Here is an 18,044-nt window from a genome sequence, read left to right as displayed (position 1 = left end):
CTATTTGAGGAATGAGAAATTCCGGGAGCTCTTGTACCCACGGCTGTTCTGCACATTCCATAATCTCGTTTTTATCTTTGTTGTTTCGTTTTATTTTTTTTCCTAGCAGTCCAAAAACATGCTGAATTTTTTAAAGGTATTTTGCCAATTTCTTCTGATATCTGCCAGAATAGGAGTGATTTGGTTGAGTACGTGTGCGTTGACTACAGGTTTCAGAAATCATTGTTTCATGACCCACCTAAGTTCAGGCTGATGAGAGTAGTTGAGTTGTTACAAGCAGTTTCTCACAGGGAAGATACTGGCAAGCGAGGTACCTGGTAGAATTGAAAGAATATCGCTCTCGTGTTTGCCTTTTTGGTGCAATGAACGTGTCAGTTGCCCGAAGCTGCTTTCTTATGGAGTGGTGACCCTCCATGCCTCGTGTAACGATAGGATTTTTAGTTATCGAGTTCTTTCATGCTTACGCTTTAAAATACAATATTCAACGTAGAAAGCTTAGTTCAGCAAAGCATAAACGCCACCAGTTCTCCTTCAGTCACCCGTAAACAGTTGTTGTTAGTGTTAAACTGTAACAGCCACCTGTCATGTCCTTTTGTGTAACTGTTATCCACCGGAACTCTTTAAAGTAATTAATGTTGCAAAAGGCGAAATTCCTACTTAGCCAATAGTGTAGTAGATTACATGATCCTTTAGATTATTCATGGCATTACGTTATCCATGTACGTTAGGTTTAAATAGGACTGTTCTGTAAAGCTTAGCGGTTAGGAAGAGAGTAAGAGAAAGGTGAGAGAAGAACGGGGTTGAACCAGCCCTGGCCAGGTCCGTTCTGGTCAAAATTGTAGTAGAGCTTGCAGAATAAATCTACGTTGGAGCCAGCCCTGTTGTTGTTAGTCATTCTCTCAAGGATAGTCAGCAACCGTAATAGATTCCGGTTACCTTCCCGCAGCCAGCGAGTGCCCCCAAGGAAAGCCTTTACCCAGAAGAGTTTTTAAGAGTTGTCCCCGTCCGTCCGTTCATTTGTGAAGGCAAAAACCTGTTTTCACACTCGTAAGTAGAGGCTATAGATTGAAACATCCTTTCGTGAATTATGGCTCTATTGCGATAATGGAGCTCTTTTTTTCTGACGCCAGAGGGCAGAATAATTCGTTTGGGAACGATAAATCCTTTTCAAATAGCTGATTCATTTCCTCATTCTTGTGAGATCTTCTGTGGTAGGGTGACGACAGTAATTTGGATTGACGATAGTCTAAATCGCGAATGACGCTTCAGTGACTCATGCCAGAGTTTCTTATCGTTTTATTTCCTGTCATAACGATTTTTTCTGCTTTCTCAACCCTTTCTCTCTTGGCTCTATTGCATTGCTACATTCGACAAAACCCATTTGACCCCCCTCCTCCCCCCAAAAGAAATCAGTCTTATGAATCAACGAAGCTATCTCTCGAGCCGGAGTTCTTGAGTCTTTTTTCTCTTTTTATTTTTTGCTTCACTATTTTCCTCCTTTCACACCTTAAGTACTTTTTTGGAGACCTCGAGGAAATTCGTTGACATGCTTAGTTCGCTGCTTTGTGTGAGAGGGTAATTTGATATGATCAACTGAGTTGATATCGTAAATTGGCCACCGTAAAAAGCGTCAAAGCTGAAGTTTCGAGCGTTAGCCCTTCGGCAGAACGAAGCTTTGTATTAGAGATGGAGGAAAAGTGTAACTGAGGTGACTGATAGGCTATAAAAAATTTTATGGCCCTGTGCATCTTTCTGTTATGAGAAATAAAAGTTTAAAGTTAGGACAAACTTATCCAATATTCTTAAAAATTGCAGTAATTTACGTAATGAATTTTCATTAGGAGGGTTATCTCATGGATAAAGTTTGTAACTACGGAAGTGTACAGCTGTTTATTTTCCTTGTGATTCTCATAGCCTCAGTCTTTTGGACTGTTACCATTCTTGGATATGTTCAGGATTTAGAACTGGTTTTGCCCTGGCCTTTCCACTGCTTTGCGGTGGTTATTTATCGTGTGGAGAAATTGGAATTTATTGGTGTTGTGATATTTATTTTATGGTTTCCTGAGTAAATGTTTATACTTGTGTTCTAAGACTTCTTTAACCAAGAGGAGTGACATGACACAGTTGTCGAGCTATGTAGAAGGAAGGGACTATCAACATCTGACCGCATCTTAGAAATGCTAAACCGAGTGATGGTTACAGTACTAAACACGTTAGATAGTCCCACGGATCCTGCAGTAGCAAGTAAAGTGTGTATTTAAGAGCTAAATGCGGTCTGCAGTGGCATGAAAGACCAGGAGAAAACCAGTTCTAAATCCTGAACCTATCCAAGAATGATAACGGTCCATGCAGAAGCTATGAATATCACAAGTTTTTCGATTCAGAAAAAGAAACTCACGGTTTTTTCCCTATCTTGCTATATATTAGTTAATGTTATGAAGAGCAATAACTATTGTTGATTGGTTAAGCTTACTTTAAAAAGAGACACGCTGCTGAAAAAGTGAAGTGATCTGTGTTGTGTTTTGCTCTGAGTGGCTCGCCTTGCATTTTCACTTTCTAATCATCTGATTACACTGCACTACTTAATGATTCATAAAACACTCAAAAGAAGCCAACATCAGTGACGTGCATGAGAGACATATTACTTCATAACAAAATACGGGTTATGTTCCGTAGCCTTCCTTTGTCAGCTGTATAGTGCAAAGCTGGGCGATAACGATATCTGGTTTGAAATCATAATTTAGCGTATGGGTTTGAGTCTATAAATATAAACTCAGTCTTTCACCCTCTGAGTTCACACGGCTCGCTTTTCAACCCATGCTGTGAGAAGGGATTCCAAAGATTCTTGAAGTCAATTAGATTGTACGTGTGTGGGGCCGAAACCCGATAAGTAGCCAAATACTAATTTTGTTGAAGGAACCCGTTCCAGCTCCGGTTGTGGTATAACAGTTATTTACGGGTAACAAGGTAAAGAAAGAACTCAGTATAAGTAAAACACATTACAGCTGGGAACAAAGCTAACAACTAAGGAAGATTCATGAACAATAATCATCCTTTTTTGCCTCGGGCATCAAATAACATTTCCATTGAGAAGTCGAATGATGCCGTGACGTGATTGAACATTTCAATGATAACAAGTAACATTTTATTAAATAAAACAAAGGGAGCTTTAGATTGTAATTTTATTGATACCTGTCAGGGATTTCTGATGCTCACATTATCATTCGTTGGCGAAAGGAAGAACTTAAGAGCACAACAGCCTATTTGAGTGTCTGCAATGAGCAACATAACTTTTCAAAGACAAATATGTTTTTCCAACAAAGGATTATTTGAAGAGGCTATAAATCTTCACGCCATCATTCCTTGATTGCTTTCTCTTTGTTATGCTTTGTTTTGTTTTATTTTCTGGGCTGAAAGCTATTATCATTCCAAAATTGCAATCATTCTTAAAATTTTGCCATCATTTGTTTTTTCTTTCGCTTTCATCGACGCTTGAGGAGTTACTTATTGTGACGATTCGCTGAAAAAAGCTCCCAATTTCTTCTGATTACTAAGTTCCAAGCTGTCATTATGTCTGTGATCATAACAGCAGTTTTCAAAGCGACTATTGGATGGCTTGTGGATAAAGGCAGAGATGAGGCAGCAAAAAAGCTTAAAGATTGCGACGTAACAGATCAACAGTTTCGCAGCATCATCATGCGAGAAATCGATGACATGAAGTCCAAGCTGGATGGATCATCAAGGAAAGATTTATTAGCGAGTATTGGATTCTTTAAAGAAGGAATCGAGTCGCTGTATGAAGCATTTGAAGAGAAAAGGTCGAGGAGTGAGTATGGCGCGGATACAGCACAAGCAGCCTGTGCGGAAGCTGTGTCGCTCACTGAAGGAATGAAAGACTTGGAGCTTACTGAATCTGCCACAAGACAGCTTACCAATGCAAAGAAGAGATTTAAAAGTGCTCGTAAAATGGCAACAATTGCTTTTTCAAATAAAGCACTATCAACAACTGACCGCATCTTAGCAATGCATTACCGAGTCATGGCAACAGTATTAGAAACAATAGACCATCCCGCAGATGCTGTAACACCATGTAAGGCGTGTATTGAAGAGCTAAACGGTCTTCCCGTGGTTCAGCGACGTTTTCAAGAACAGCTCAGGACAGGTATCATGGCAGTGAAGAGTTTATTTAACAAAGAAGAAGGACGGAAAGTTATTTCCGGTGTCTGTCTTGTCAACCGCGTCGCCTACGATGTCATACAAACAGTACACGTCGAAAAACCATTTACAAATGAACCATTTGTAAAAGAATTATTACCACCATTGTCCATGATTGATACAGGGAAGGAGAAAGTTGATCTGTTGCGAGACCGGAGAGTAAGAAAAATACTTTGTAAACAGGGTATGGAGAACTGTAGTGTATCATGGATAGTTGGTCATGATGGTGAAAAGAAGCACAGGTTAAATAACCCGCTTGGTATCGCTACCAACTCAAGCGGGCAATATATTGTAGCAGACAATTTTTCGAAAATCAAGGTGTATGACAGCAGTGGCAAGTTTTTGCAATGTTTCAGTCTTCCTCCTATAATTGATGACAGCCGTGAAGAGCTATCGATTCAATTCGGGGTTCGGCTAACCACAGACATGAATGACAACATTTATGTCCTGGTCCAAGAAATAAGTGGTGAGTACCCATTCTGGATTTTTAAGTTTAACAAAACCGCTGATCATCATCACAAGTTTCGCGTCAGGACAATGGACCATAAATTTGAGCGGTGTGAACTGTCGGTCAGTGATAGTGGTACAGTGATGGTACTGAGGGGAAACTGGAGCGAGGCACATATTGTGGATGTTTATGAGACTGATGGTCAGTTTGTTTGCAGTTTTGGAGAACAAATCTTGACGAACCCCTGCGACATCACCACTGTAAGTGATGGCAGAGTTATGGTGGTACAAGGCTATCCGTCACGTGTTCACATACTTAGCGAACAAGGTGACCATCTAAACACGTTTGATCTGCAAATATCTATGGCGTTTTCAAAAATTGCATTTCATAGGGCAAGTCAACATGTCGTGGTGGTCGGTGATAAGGACTATAATTCAGACATCTTGCATATAGAAATTTACACCAAAGATGGTGAGTTTGTGCGAAGTACTCCTGTCAATATGGGACAGTCCTATTTTCTGATAGGGATGGCAGTGACCACTGAGGACCGCATTGCACTAGTAACTTGGCTTGATGGTTTAGGACACAAAGTAATCATTATTTAAAAATCACGCTTAGTTTACAGACTAAGTGCTTTGCATCAATAATCATGCAATTAACATAGTAAGCACAATGCCTTTATTTTCCACACAGCATGATGTAACTTAAGACTAAAGTTTTATGTCCAAAATGAAAGCTTTTATAGCCTCAATTTATTAACTTTTGATGCGTTGGAATATAATTGAACTAATGCGATGCAGTTTTGAAATTTTTCTTGGAAAATAAGTATTACATCATTGATCATGTAGGAAGTTTATTGATGGCTCTAGGCTTAGCTAGAGATATGATGCCTATTTGGAAACCAGCTTGTGGTCCTCACCTCTTTAGATGTGTTAATAAAATTGCACATTGTAACTGCCATATATCTCTTTGTAATGCGAGGAAATATTATTTTAAGTCATGGCAAGGTGACACGTCTGACACAGCGATAATCTGAGATATTTGTTTATGATTCTCTTTACCTATTTACTAGATAATGTAAGGATATTTTGAGGAGAAGTTGAACTGATGTGATTCTCTTGTGTGTGTGAAAGGGGTTGATATCCAGTCTCTCTCACACGTATGTGCGTCATTTTATATTTTAATCATGGTGTTCTATCTTTCGATAATTTTAACATTAGCCTTTATCCGTCCTTTCCGCGTAATGCGTGGACAGTTACTGCTGTGATAGGCCCAATGTTTGCTTAAGTAGTTTTGAGCACTTGTGCTTTTCTTGTCGAATGTTTCATTAATCAAATTTAGTATTTTATTTGGCTGTTGTTTCCTGCGTGACAGTTTTCAAACAAGACCAATTTCTGCGGTGAACTTTCTCGCGTGATAAATTTAGATGGTAAAAAATGTGTATAATCATCCTTGGAGATCAAATGAAACTTGTCAGTAAATGCTAATTAATTCATTGCTAGCAGAGCACGCGGGTGAGATGATGTGAATCCTTTGCTCTGCTTGGCTACTCAAGCGGGCAAAATGGAACTCTTGCTCGCAAACGAAAATTGTAAATTTTTTGTATTTAGTGGAAACTGAAATATAATCAGTAAATCTTATCACTTGCTGAATTTGTTCTTGTTTTCCCTTATGTTCTTCTTTTTTGTATGATTTCGTTGAACTTCGAATACGACTCTTGCCCCACAGCTTCCAACTTCCCGTACCACGTTCTCCCACCTATTGTTCTTTTGCAACCCTTTGTTTCCCAACTCCCGCCCCTCTTTGTATCACTCCTGTCTTCGGTTTGATTAAAAGGACTATTAATTGAACTTATTGCATATCCATCATGTTAAATTTTCGCTCTTCGCCGGAAGCAGCTGTTGTCGTGAGCTGTATGAAAGCTGGCTCCAACGAATGATTCAAGTCACTACTCATCCATTGTTAAACCGTTTGCATTTTTGAGCGTTCAGTTTAAGCGCTGATAGACACATTATTGTTCGGCTGGTCTCGAAGTCACATTTTAAAACTACTCGGATTTCTTCGAGAAATTGAGATCTTTTTAAAACCTCTGCAGAAAGTTTTAAAAGTTGTTCATACATTCTATGATACATTTATTCACTAGGGGTATGATTCAGCTATGTGATTATGTGATTATAACATAAATATTTGCAGAAACGAGGACTGATTTTTCATTGCCACATACAAAAATACTGAGGCTGACCAATATGGGCTTAGACGATGTTGGACCTAATTCGCTTTGCTCGCCGAATAATTCCGACTGCTGACACTGTTTGCATGTTTCATGTTCTCTCATTCATGACGTATGACGTAACCGACTTCGAGAGGTATCTAATTACACCGGCTGATTTCAATTTTATGTTTGCTATCGAATGAAATTATCTTTAATGCTTCGGTAGACCTTAATTGGAATTAAGTGGAAAAAAATCCATTTGCTGGGTACAGGTTTTTCACTGGTTGATGAGCAGTAAGAAACAACAAACGAGTGCCTCTGCTCCCGCTTCCCGCCCACATGTAGATCCCTTCTCCCGCCCTCTTAAGCTTCTGCCTTCTGTTCTCCGAGCTCGTTCCTCTTTGTTCCCCTCCACGTTTGTGGTTCAAGGCACTCTTACCCAATAAGTATCCTTCATTTGAAAAGAAACATAAACTTTTCGTTAGTTACATCACAGGATCCGAACGATTTGAATAAAATTCGGTGTTTATAGCTGTCGTTATTCGAGAACTTGAAAGAAAGAGTGTCCAGATGTTTTCAAGTTGGTTGATTCCCAGTGCGTGGGCGATGAATAATTTGAATAATTTAATCTTCTAACAAGCTGCAAATTAGGATAGAGGCACTTTACCATTTATTCGCCTTGTTGCAATCTAAGATGGCGGATTCTAAATATCGAAAAATCCTGTTCGTTTGTCGAGGGAGCACTTGTCGTTCTCCTACAGCTAAAGCGATTTTAAGGCACCTTATACAGGAACGTGAAGATAGGAACGGTTGAGAGATTGAACGCGCTGGAACTCATGTTTTCCGTGAAGGACTCCCATCGAACGAACGAGGGTTGCAAGTGTTGAAGAAACATGGAATTGCCAGCAACCACCGAGCAAGAAAAGTAAAGGAAGATGATTTTCGTCATTTCGATGTAATATTGGCCTTTGATAAGGGCAATGTACAAGGTCTGAATGAAACTTTTAGGCCAAATGATGGCACTGCGCGAGCGGAAGTAAAACTGTTTGGAACATATGACCCCAAAGGAGAGTTGAATATAGACGATCCTTTGTTTGGAGACATTTCAGATTATGAAATGATGTTCGATCATGTTTATAGATGCTGTGTGGAGTTTTTGAAACACTGTTAGAGAAGAGAAGAACTTACTGGTTTATCAATCATAATTTTAATATCTTCGAATTAGACGCACTGAAGGGAAATAATTAGTTTTTAGGGATGACGATGGGTGTATTTAGATGTATTGTGACGCTCTGAATACCACAGCACGAGTGAATAATGGACGAAACATCGAAATTGCAATATGTTTTCTATCCATGCATGATTTACACTCACAACTGAAAACAGACCAAAACACTGGTCAAAGTTCTTTCAAGTTTCGTTTTTTTTTTTTCGCTTTTTAGATAGAGAAAGCTTTTAAGTTGTGTGCCTGCCAAAATAAATACTGTGAAAACCAGCTTTTGTTATTTTCAGAATTTATACTTTATAAGCTCCACAGTGACATGTAGTTTTTCATGGTCTATTCTAAATTATATAATAAGCTCAGTTATGCACGCATTTTAATTGGTTCTCACTTATGATCTATTGGAGGACAGACGTATTTCGTCATCATTAACACTTTTTTAAATTCTTTATTGTATAAAACAAATAGATTCCGAGTTGTCGTGCTTCTGTTCAGTAATAGATCACAGAGGACGTCAAAATGTGGTAAGAACAAAGTGGCACACGAGGCGCAGCCGAGTGTGTCACTTTTTTGTTCTTACCACATTTTGACGTCCTCTGTGATCTATTACTAAACAGACGCACGGCAACTTGGAACCTATTTGTTAAGTACCGCGCTTAAGACGATTTTTCCAGGAGTTACCCCGTTTTGTGGACAGTAATCTCTTTCAAATTTTGCTCCATCAATTTTTTTTCAAACGATCTTTCGCATCTTACGGACCCTTTGCCGCCACGATGACTTAAATAAATTTCAGAAAAAGATTTAAACGACATGGCTGGTTGATTATTTCACCGCAGGCTACTGAATAAGAAACAAAAGCAACGCCACTAATTTGTTTTGCCGCACACGGAGACTTTGACAACTTAACGCACAGGAAAAAAACAGCAGGATTTAAGATCACCGCAATAACGAAATTTATTATGGTAATTAACTACCACTTTATTTCAAATTTGTTGAAATCACGAGATTCAGTCGTTGGATACAAAATGTCTCTCATTTTCCTGCAATTTGATCGATTTCTTTAACAAGTCTTGAAAATTGATTATTATATAGTTTATTACATCCATTTTGAAATCACAAGATTCAGTCGCTCAATACAAAATTTCTCTCATGTTCCAGCAATTTGATTGATTTCTTTAAACAAGTCTTGAAATTTGATCGGTTGTTGTATTTTTAGTAGAGCGGTCTCATTGGTTGGGATAAAGATGCGATTTAGGAAATAAAATGGTGCGATTTGTCTATCAGATTGCAACGATCACAGGTGATTTTTAAAGAAATGTAATGAAGGATTTTATTCCCCGAAATATTCCATCAAAAACATCATAGTACAGTAAATACTATCGGTTCACTCAGTAAAGATGGCGACATTTTTGCGCAATCACGCAGAATATTTAAAAACCAGATAAATTGGTTTTATCAACTGAGTTGATAATGTAAATTGGCTGCTGAAAAGAGTTTCTAAGGCAAACGTTTACATCGTTTGTCCTTCGTAAGAGCGTCAGTTGACAGAACCAAATTATCTTGTAATACCCCATGACGCAGCATCGCCATTACCCTTTTTATTCATGTGTTAACTAATTATCAATCATCCAGTACTGGACGGACTGTCACTTCATGTTGTGGCTTTTGAGGATCATTCGAGTTTTCGATCGCAAGTTACTAACTTACGATCGAAACTTACAATTTGCGATGCATTATAATTCAAGATCCCAACATATAACGCTCCATTACGGCGAGAGGACTTGTACATGAAAAGAGATGGACTCAAAACTGGATCAACACCGAATCCGAGCGGAAAAACGACCTCCACTTTATCCGTTTTAAGGCAAGTACGTATGAGTCGATGAGTCGGCATAAGCTCGCTCATAATACGCTTTTGTGCTTGCTTGGATGGTACGAAAACCTTTCTTTTCCTTGTACTGGTTCTAGTTCTTTAACCATGTTTGAAATATTTTTGTCGAGAATATACCAGTTCAGCCTCTTCCGTGAAACGTCACAAGTTTATGTTAACAACATGCACAAGATTAATTCTCTTTACACTATTTTACTTTTGTTTTTCAATTTCTTTCCTTTTTTCATTCGAAGGTTTGGCAGGTAAACCATTTTGGAGACTTGAGTGTTAAGCTTATTCATTTTTGTTCCTCGATGGACACATTTCGGAATCTCTGTGTTGAAATTTCTCCCCTGCACACATCATAGTTCAAAGAACGATTTTTCACAATCGTTTTTATTTGTTAAAATAATTGTGTTATATTATGTGTTTCACCAGAACTGTTCACGATGAAATGCAGCGTTTTTAATTCGTTATCAATTCCTTTGTAGTTAAATCAATTAGTTTTTTCTGTGGAAATTGTTTTTCCATTTAGTACATAAATACGTAGAAAAACTTGCAACAGATAAAATATGGTAAAAAGTTGTGTTAATCATGGAAATTGGATTTACAAGCATTAAGAAGTATTTACTGTTATATACATCTTTTCAATATCATGAAGAAAATTCCGTGTTTGGAAATTATGTATAAGAAAATAATTATTTATAAGGTATCATCATCTCAACAATATCTTTCTTTCGTTATTGCAGTTCTCTAAAGCTTTGGCTATAAACATTTCTGCTCCAGATCTGCAAACAGAACTTCGATAGAGTGATGATTTTTTTTAAACATTATATTCACGTTTGCTCTAACCCCACACGGGTTAAATGTCTCATGAAAATTACGTCTATTCTCACTTTTCGCTCTTTGTATACGTAAAATATGAATATGTACATTTATATTATAAGAACGCTTGCAGTTCGAAATGAATCAATTAAATTCTCAAGCATATCTATCTGAGCTTAAATTGAGTCTGTTCAGATGAATCAACAGTTCATGAAGAACTCGCTTCTGTGGGCACGTCTCAATCGTGCAATGCGCATGTCGTCTCTGGATGCACTCTTCACCCTCCCCTCCGATACACACTGGCTGTGGATTAATACTAGGGAGAGAGGGTATGGTAGTTGTTGTCACAGTAAGCGGCCCTCTATCCTGCACTAGTCAGATGTTCGATTTCATCCGAGCTCTCAGCATCTGCCGGGTTCGCTCAGAGGATGTGGCCGAGCTGGAAGACATCTGATGAAAAAAAAAGAATAAGTTGAAAATCAAGCATAACAATTTCATGATATGTTAGGCTACGAATGTTAGGATATGCAAGGTCTTCATATAAACACATACACACAACCCACAATTCCTCCATTCGCTCTGATGAAGGGCTAATTCTCGAAATGTTATCTTCGAAACTCTTCACGGTGGCTAATTTACGTTATCAATTCAATTGATAATACTAAATTACCCTATGCAAGGTTTGACTGGTCTTCAGTCTTCCTCGTGGCGCTGGTGGCCATCACAGAAACCCGTAGGCGGAGGTGTGATGATAAAGTCGAGTGGAAAAGAGGAAAATGGCTTCTACCCTCCTTGTTCCAGCGGGGTTTATCATTACCTATTAATTTTCGGTTCTTTTTGATAAACAAAGCTTATCAATTTAGGAATCTCATTCATGGTTCAAGGCTAATCATCACTGACCCTCAACCTCATAATTGTAGGCATATTTCTTTTTAAGATGCGATTATTAATTCACGATTTTAGCTGCCAATCATTTTCCTATACCGAGGTAAAACCAGCATGTGGCGGATATCTTTGTTAATTCTCTTTGTATATTTTTGTCGGATGACGTGAGGTTATTATAAGGAGAAGCTGAATGTGATTCCTTTCTGTTAGTGAAAGGGTTGATAGACAATTTTCTTTGGGTGTATTTGTATGATTTGATATTTTAATAAGCGTGTTCCTGGACCCTGTATAATTGCAGCAGTGGCATTCACCGTAATGATTCGATTTAGCGCTCGGGGCGATTATTTACTTTTGGCACCTCAAAGGAGGGCGCTTATTCGAGACAAGGCGGTAATTAGGGACAGGACGCTAATTAAGAAAAGGGCGCTTACCAGTATTTCTTTTTTAGAAAAAGCAGAATATGCAAAACAAAGCTTTGATGTTTATTTGAAGAGAATCAAGAAGACTGGAAAAAGGACTTGTTGTCTCTTGATCATTCCTGATTAGAACGACTAGACTAGCAATCGTCACACGGAAAACATGTCTTATTGACAAAACGATGGTCTCCTAGATTCGTTAATCCCAAATAGACCGTACTTACCACGCTGAAGTTGCAGTTGGGTAAAAATGAGATATGGACACGCGTGCAGGGCTGCTTACGAAAATTTTAGACACGGCTACTGCGTCATTTTACTCGCTTAAACGGCGTGCAATTTCACTCGCCAGCGTTACATTTTATTCAGCGCCGAGCTCGACACACTTCTTTGTTCTCTGTAATACGTGCGTTTGTTTTTATCGTGCAATTTGAGCGATAGAAAATTTTAATTAGGCGTGCAAACCATGAACACCGGCTCCGTTCCGAAGCCGGCGTGTCATTTTTCTCGCTGCCGTTCGTTCACATTATTCTCTGTTTGCCTGTGGAGGGTCACATTTATGACGAGATCATTCGTTTGAAGGAACTGTGCACCCACGTGGACATAATATAGATGAAAGACTGAGACGAAGACCACTGTTCTTACAATGAGGCTTTAAGTGAGAAATCAAAGGAAGATGAACCCCCACGATTGATCTCAACGTCCATGTATTCTAACAGTGCTATAACTGAAGCAGAATAGGGGTAGCCTTTAGTGCAGGCGTTTTATGAGGGCGAGTTAACCTTAACAAGCTCGCGATCATTTATTCAACCGGCCTTGTTTTGTTTGAATCTATTAATTGACCGTGTTTAAATAAAAATAAAGTGAAATGAAAAATGAAATGTTTGATGCAGGGAAGTAGCTATAGCCGTGAGCTAAATGAAAGCTGGCTCCAACGAATGATTCAAATCACTACACATCCATTGTTGAACCGTTTGCATTTTTTGAGCGTTCAATTTAAGCGCTGTTAGACCGTTATTGCACATTATTGTTCGGCTAGTGTCGGAGTCACATTTTAAAACTAATCGAATTTCTCCGAGAAGTTGAAGTCTTTCCAAAACCCCTGCGGAAGGGTTTAAAAGTTTTTCATACATTGTATGATACATTTGTTCACTAGCAGTATGATTTAGCTTTGCGATTGTGTGATTTTAACAGAAGCATTTGCAGATGCGAGGTTTTTTTTTTTTCATTGCCACATACAAAAATGCCGAGGCTCATCAGTAAAGACGAACTCAAGGAATGAGAATTTTGTAAATTGAAAATTACGCCCATGATTGTTTTTGTAATCATGATTCAACCCATTTTTCCATCTTAAGCCTCAGCGCCAACCCACTGTGCGATATTTGTTCAGGAATTGTCGATTCCTTTATTTTCATTGATTAATAAAGTCGGTTCTTCTTGTTAGTAAAGGGCTATTGTGTTCAGATGACAAACAAAATAATTCATAGTTGCTTCTAGATATGGAATTTCTCTTCTGGAGTTCAACTCGACATCTCACTCGTGAGCTATCGAGTTGAACACTCGAGGAGAAATTCTTCTTGAAATGTAGACTACGTTCTTAATTACAGTTCAAATTAATCATTGTAATTATATTCACACCTGTCTGTTTTGTTTTCAGCTTTCGTTGATTTCCTAGCTACGTGTGGCGTCTCTCCGTTTGAATTATTTCTCTGTATCTTAAACTACTCGAAAAATTTAGCTTCACTTTCTCCCGTTCATTTTCTGGAAAAAATTTATTGCTAATCTTGGCATGGTCGCGTATTATTATTTTGCTTTCCATGATGGAACTCTTTCTAAACAATTTTCAGTTTAAAGGTTTACTTTCAATACAGCCAAAAAGAAAATGAACTGATCCTCTTTAATTAGTCAAAGAATAGAACTGGCTCAAAACATCATGAGATCAATTGTATTCACAGTCATATTGTATTCATAGCTATCTGTTACGTTTCCAGCTGTCGTTTATTTGCCATGAATGATGTTTCCTTGAGGTGCATTTTTTTCGCTGTGTCTTCAGTTGCCTGAGGAAAACAACTTAAGAATTGTTGTAAGTTGAATATTTCTTAGGGTTCCTTCATTTTAGCTCTCTAACTTTGAACACATTTCGACAAAATTGTCTTCATTTCTGTCGCCGAATATTTACCGGTTAGTATACACACTTATAAAACCTAGTTGTGAATGGGCCTTCCATTCCTTCGCGCCGGAAAAATCGAGAAAAAATTTTAAATATCAAAGGAGTCTTCATAAGCTGCAAAACGTTTTCAATAATTTCCTCTGTGTTTTGTTCTCAGTCGCTATCATGTCTGAGATCATAACAGCAGTTTTCAAAGCGACTGTTGGATGGCTTGTGGATAAAGGCAGAGATGAGGCATCAAAGAAGCTTAAAGATGGCGACGTAACAGATCAACAGTTTCGCGGCATCATCATGCGAGAAATCGATGACATGAAGTCCAAGCTGGATGGATTATCAAGGAAAGATTTGTTAGCGAGTATTGGATTCTTTAGAGAAGGAATCGAGTTGCTGTATGAAGTATTTGAAGAGAAAAGGTCGAGGAGTGAGTATGGCGCGGATACAGCACAAGCGGCTTGTGCGGAAGCTGTGTCGCTCGCTGAAGGAATGAAACACTTGGAGCTTACTGAATCTGCCACAAGAAAGCTCTCCAATGCAAAGAAGAGATTCGAACGTGCTCGTGAAAGAGCAACAGATGCCTTTTCTAATGAAGCGCTATCACCAAATGACCGCATCTTAGCAATGCAGTACCGAGTCATGGCAACAGTATTAGAAACAATAGACCATCCCGCAGATGCTGTAGCACCATGTAAAGTGTGCATTGAAGAGCTAAACGGTCTGCCCGTGGTTCAGCGAAGTTTTCAAGAACAGCTCAGGACAGGTATCATGGCAATGAAGAGTTTATTTAACAAAGAAGAACGAAGGAAAGTTATTTCCGGTGTCTGTCTTGTCAACCGCGTCGTCTACGATGTCACACAAACAGCGCACGTTAAAGAACCATTTACAAATGAACCATTTGCAAAAGAATTATTTCCACCATTGCCCATGATTGACACAGGGAAGGAGAAAGTTGATCTGTTGCGAGATCGGAGAGTAACAAAAATACTTTGTAAACAGGGTATAGAGAACTGTAGTGTACCATGGATGCTTGGTCATGATGGCGAAAAGGAGCACAGGTTAAATTTCCCGCTTGATATCGCTATCAACTCAAGCGGGCAATATATAGTAGCAGACAATGACTCGACAATCAAAGCGTATGACAGCAGTGGCAAGTTTGTGCAATGTTTCAGACTTCCTCCTCTTATTGATGACAGCGGTAAAAAGCTATCGATTAGATCCTGGAGGGTTCGGCTAGCCACAGACATGAATGACATCATTTATGTCTTGGTCGAAGAGAAGAGTGGTGAGGACTCACACTGGATTTTTAAGTTTAACAAAACCGCTGACGAGCATAACAGTTTTCGCGTCAGGACAATGGGCTACGAATGCAAACTGTCAGTCAGCGATAGTGGTAAAGTGGTGGTACTGAAGAGAAACTCTGGAGAGAGTTATGGGATTGTGGATGTTTATGAGGCTAATGGTCAGTTTGTTTGCAGTTTTGGAGGACAAATCTTGAGATTCCCGTGCGACATCACTACTGTAAGTGATGGTAGAGTTATGGTGGTGAAAGGATGGCTTTCGACGCCAGGTGTTCACATATTCAGCGAACAGGGTGATCATCTAAACAGGTTTGATCTGCAAAGGTTTCTGAAATCTCCAAAAATTGCATTTCACAGGGAAAGTCAACAAGTCGTCGTGGCCGGTAATGAGGAATCAGACATCTTGTATGTAGAGATATACACCAGAGATGGTGAGTTTGTGCGAAGTACTGTTATCCATATGGGAGAGTCCTTTATTCCGAATGGGATTGCAGTGACCACTGAGGGACGCATTGCAGTAGTAACCTGGATTCCAGGTTCATCAAGAAAAGTAATCATCATTTAAAAAACGCACTGATTTTCCATTCTTACTTTCACGTTTAGTTTACTAACTGATTATTATTACTTAATCATAATAATAATAATAATAATAATAATAATAATAAACACAAAGCCTTTATTTTTCACAGGGCCTGATATAGCTTGAGACAAAAGTTTTATGCCCAGAATGAAAGCCTTTATAGCCTCAATTTATCAACTTTTGAAGCGTTGAAATTTAATCGAACAAATATGATGCAGTTTAGAAAATTTTCTTGGAAAATAAGTATTACATCATTGATCATGTAGGAACTTTATTGACGGCTCCAGGCTTAGCTAGAGATATGATGCTTATTTGGCAATCAACCTAATGGTCCTCACTTCTTTAGATGTATTAATAAAATTGCACATTGCAACTGCCATATATTTCCTTGTAATGCGAGGAAATACTTTTTTTATGTCATGGCAAGGTGACACACCTGACACAGCAATAAGCTGAGATATTTGTTTATTCTCATTACCTGTTTACTGGATAATGTATGGATATTGTAAGGAGAAGTTGAATGCGATTCTCTTGTGTGTGTGAAAGGGCTTGATATCCAGTCTCTCTCACATGTGTGTGCGTCATTTTATATTTTAATCATGGTGTTCCTATCTTTCGATAATTTCAAAACTAGCCTTTATCCGTCTTTTAAGCATAATGCGTGGACAGTTACTGCTGTGATAGGCCTAACGTTTGCTTAAGTAGTTTTGAATGCTTGTGCTTTTCATGTCGCATGTTTCATTAATCTAATGAAGTATTTAGCTGTCGTTTCTTGCGTGACAATTTTGAGGCAAGACCAATTTCTGCAGTTAACTTTGTCGCGTGACAAATCTAGATGATAAAAAATTAGTAGAAAGATCGATCCTTAGAGATCAATTAAACTTGTCAGTAAATACTAATTATTTCATAGCTGGCTACTCAATGTTAGGGGAAAAATTCATGTGTTTTAGTTCGTGTAATGTTAGTTCAAGTTTTGTTTCAATTCAAATTTTATTTTTCAAGTTTCAATTTATTTCTTGTATTCTGTTTGTTCTTTGACTCGACCGGTCGAGCTATAAAGAACGATGAACAAATTGCTCCATTCAAATTGTTGTTACCATTGTGTAAATTATAGCCAAAAATTGAATTGTTGACGTATCATAAAATGATATACTTAGGGTTTTTCGTGGGTTTTTGGGCATATATATTCGCTAATTTTCCATATGTATTCGTATACTTTCATATTTAAAATATTCGGGTTCATTCGGGTTTTCCTTCTAGTAAGTTAAAAAAAATAATTAAATAAAAAAAATACTTAAAAAGCCACAGCAGTTTTTGAGTAGTAAACTAAGACATTTTTGCTTTGTTCTTGCTTTCATTGTATACCTGTATATTAGTACTTTTGTTGTTCATTACTAGTGAAATATTAAGTAAATATAAGTGTTCATGGTCTTTTTGGAAAAATTGATTCTCACGGTAGTTAGCATATATATATATATATATATATATATATATATATATATATATATATATATATACTCGTAATATTAATTTCCTTTCATACGATAATTTCCACACCAACCTTACATAGATAAGGAGAAATTTTTCATCACTTTTCCGCTTTTATTTCCTAAGCTGCTCTACTTTAATTAAGATAGGTATATTTTCTATACCAGAGCTGTGAATTCTCACCCAAGTTTCCTATTTTTGATGGCCTCGAATTTGTTGTATCCGTCCTTTAAATTTTGAAATTCTTTTCATCGTAGAAACAGCGGGAACATTTAAGTAGTTTTCGTTTAACTTCAAGGAGACATTTTCTGCTTCTTTGTGTCCTTGTTCAAATATTGTAATTTGTGTTACAATAGCACCTCACACCAGTTAGTTTTTAAACAAGTACCTTGTACAGCTTTTACTACAATTAGCTAATCTT

At 38.0% G+C, this 18,044-nt stretch overlaps 2 protein-coding genes and 1 pseudogene across 3 annotated transcripts; all 3 read left to right on the top strand.

The window, feature by feature from the left end:
• The first annotated feature begins 2,741 nt into the window (after positions 1-2,741).
• On the top strand, positions 2,742-6,303 carry LOC149040248 (uncharacterized). The gene has a single exon (XM_089182998.1). The coding sequence runs from the start codon at positions 3,571-3,573 to the stop codon at positions 5,266-5,268; it is 1,698 nt and encodes a 565-aa protein (XP_089039124.1). The 5' UTR covers positions 2,742-3,570; the 3' UTR covers positions 5,269-6,303.
• A 1,142-nt stretch (positions 6,304-7,445) lies between these two features.
• On the top strand, positions 7,446-8,903 carry LOC149040247 (low molecular weight phosphotyrosine protein phosphatase pseudogene; annotated as a pseudogene). The gene has a single exon (XR_016179900.1). The product of XR_016179900.1 is annotated as a low molecular weight phosphotyrosine protein phosphatase pseudogene (transcript).
• Positions 8,904-14,422: 5,519 nt separating this feature from the next.
• LOC149040246 (uncharacterized) lies at positions 14,423-16,120 on the top strand. The gene has a single exon (XM_089183017.1). The coding sequence runs from the start codon at positions 14,426-14,428 to the stop codon at positions 16,118-16,120; it is 1,695 nt and encodes a 564-aa protein (XP_089039143.1). The 5' UTR covers positions 14,423-14,425.
• Positions 16,121-18,044: the final 1,924 nt, after the last annotated feature.

This window comes from Pocillopora damicornis, chromosome 9 (assembly GCF_964200805.1).
Source record: "Pocillopora damicornis chromosome 9, jaPocDami1.2, whole genome shotgun sequence".
Classification (NCBI taxonomy): Eukaryota; Metazoa; Cnidaria; class Anthozoa; order Scleractinia; family Pocilloporidae; genus Pocillopora; species Pocillopora damicornis.
Note: the sequence above shows the minus strand (reverse complement) of the source record. Positions and strands in the feature narration are given on the sequence as shown.

Bases quoted from the DNA above. Each gene is read 5' to 3' on its own strand.
- LOC149040246 (XM_089183017.1), top strand. From the start codon at position 14,426: ATGTCTGAGATCATAACAGCAGTTTTCAAAGCGACTGTTGGATGGCTT.
- LOC149040248 (XM_089182998.1), top strand. From the start codon at position 3,571: ATGTCTGTGATCATAACAGCAGTTTTCAAAGCGACTATTGGATGGCTT.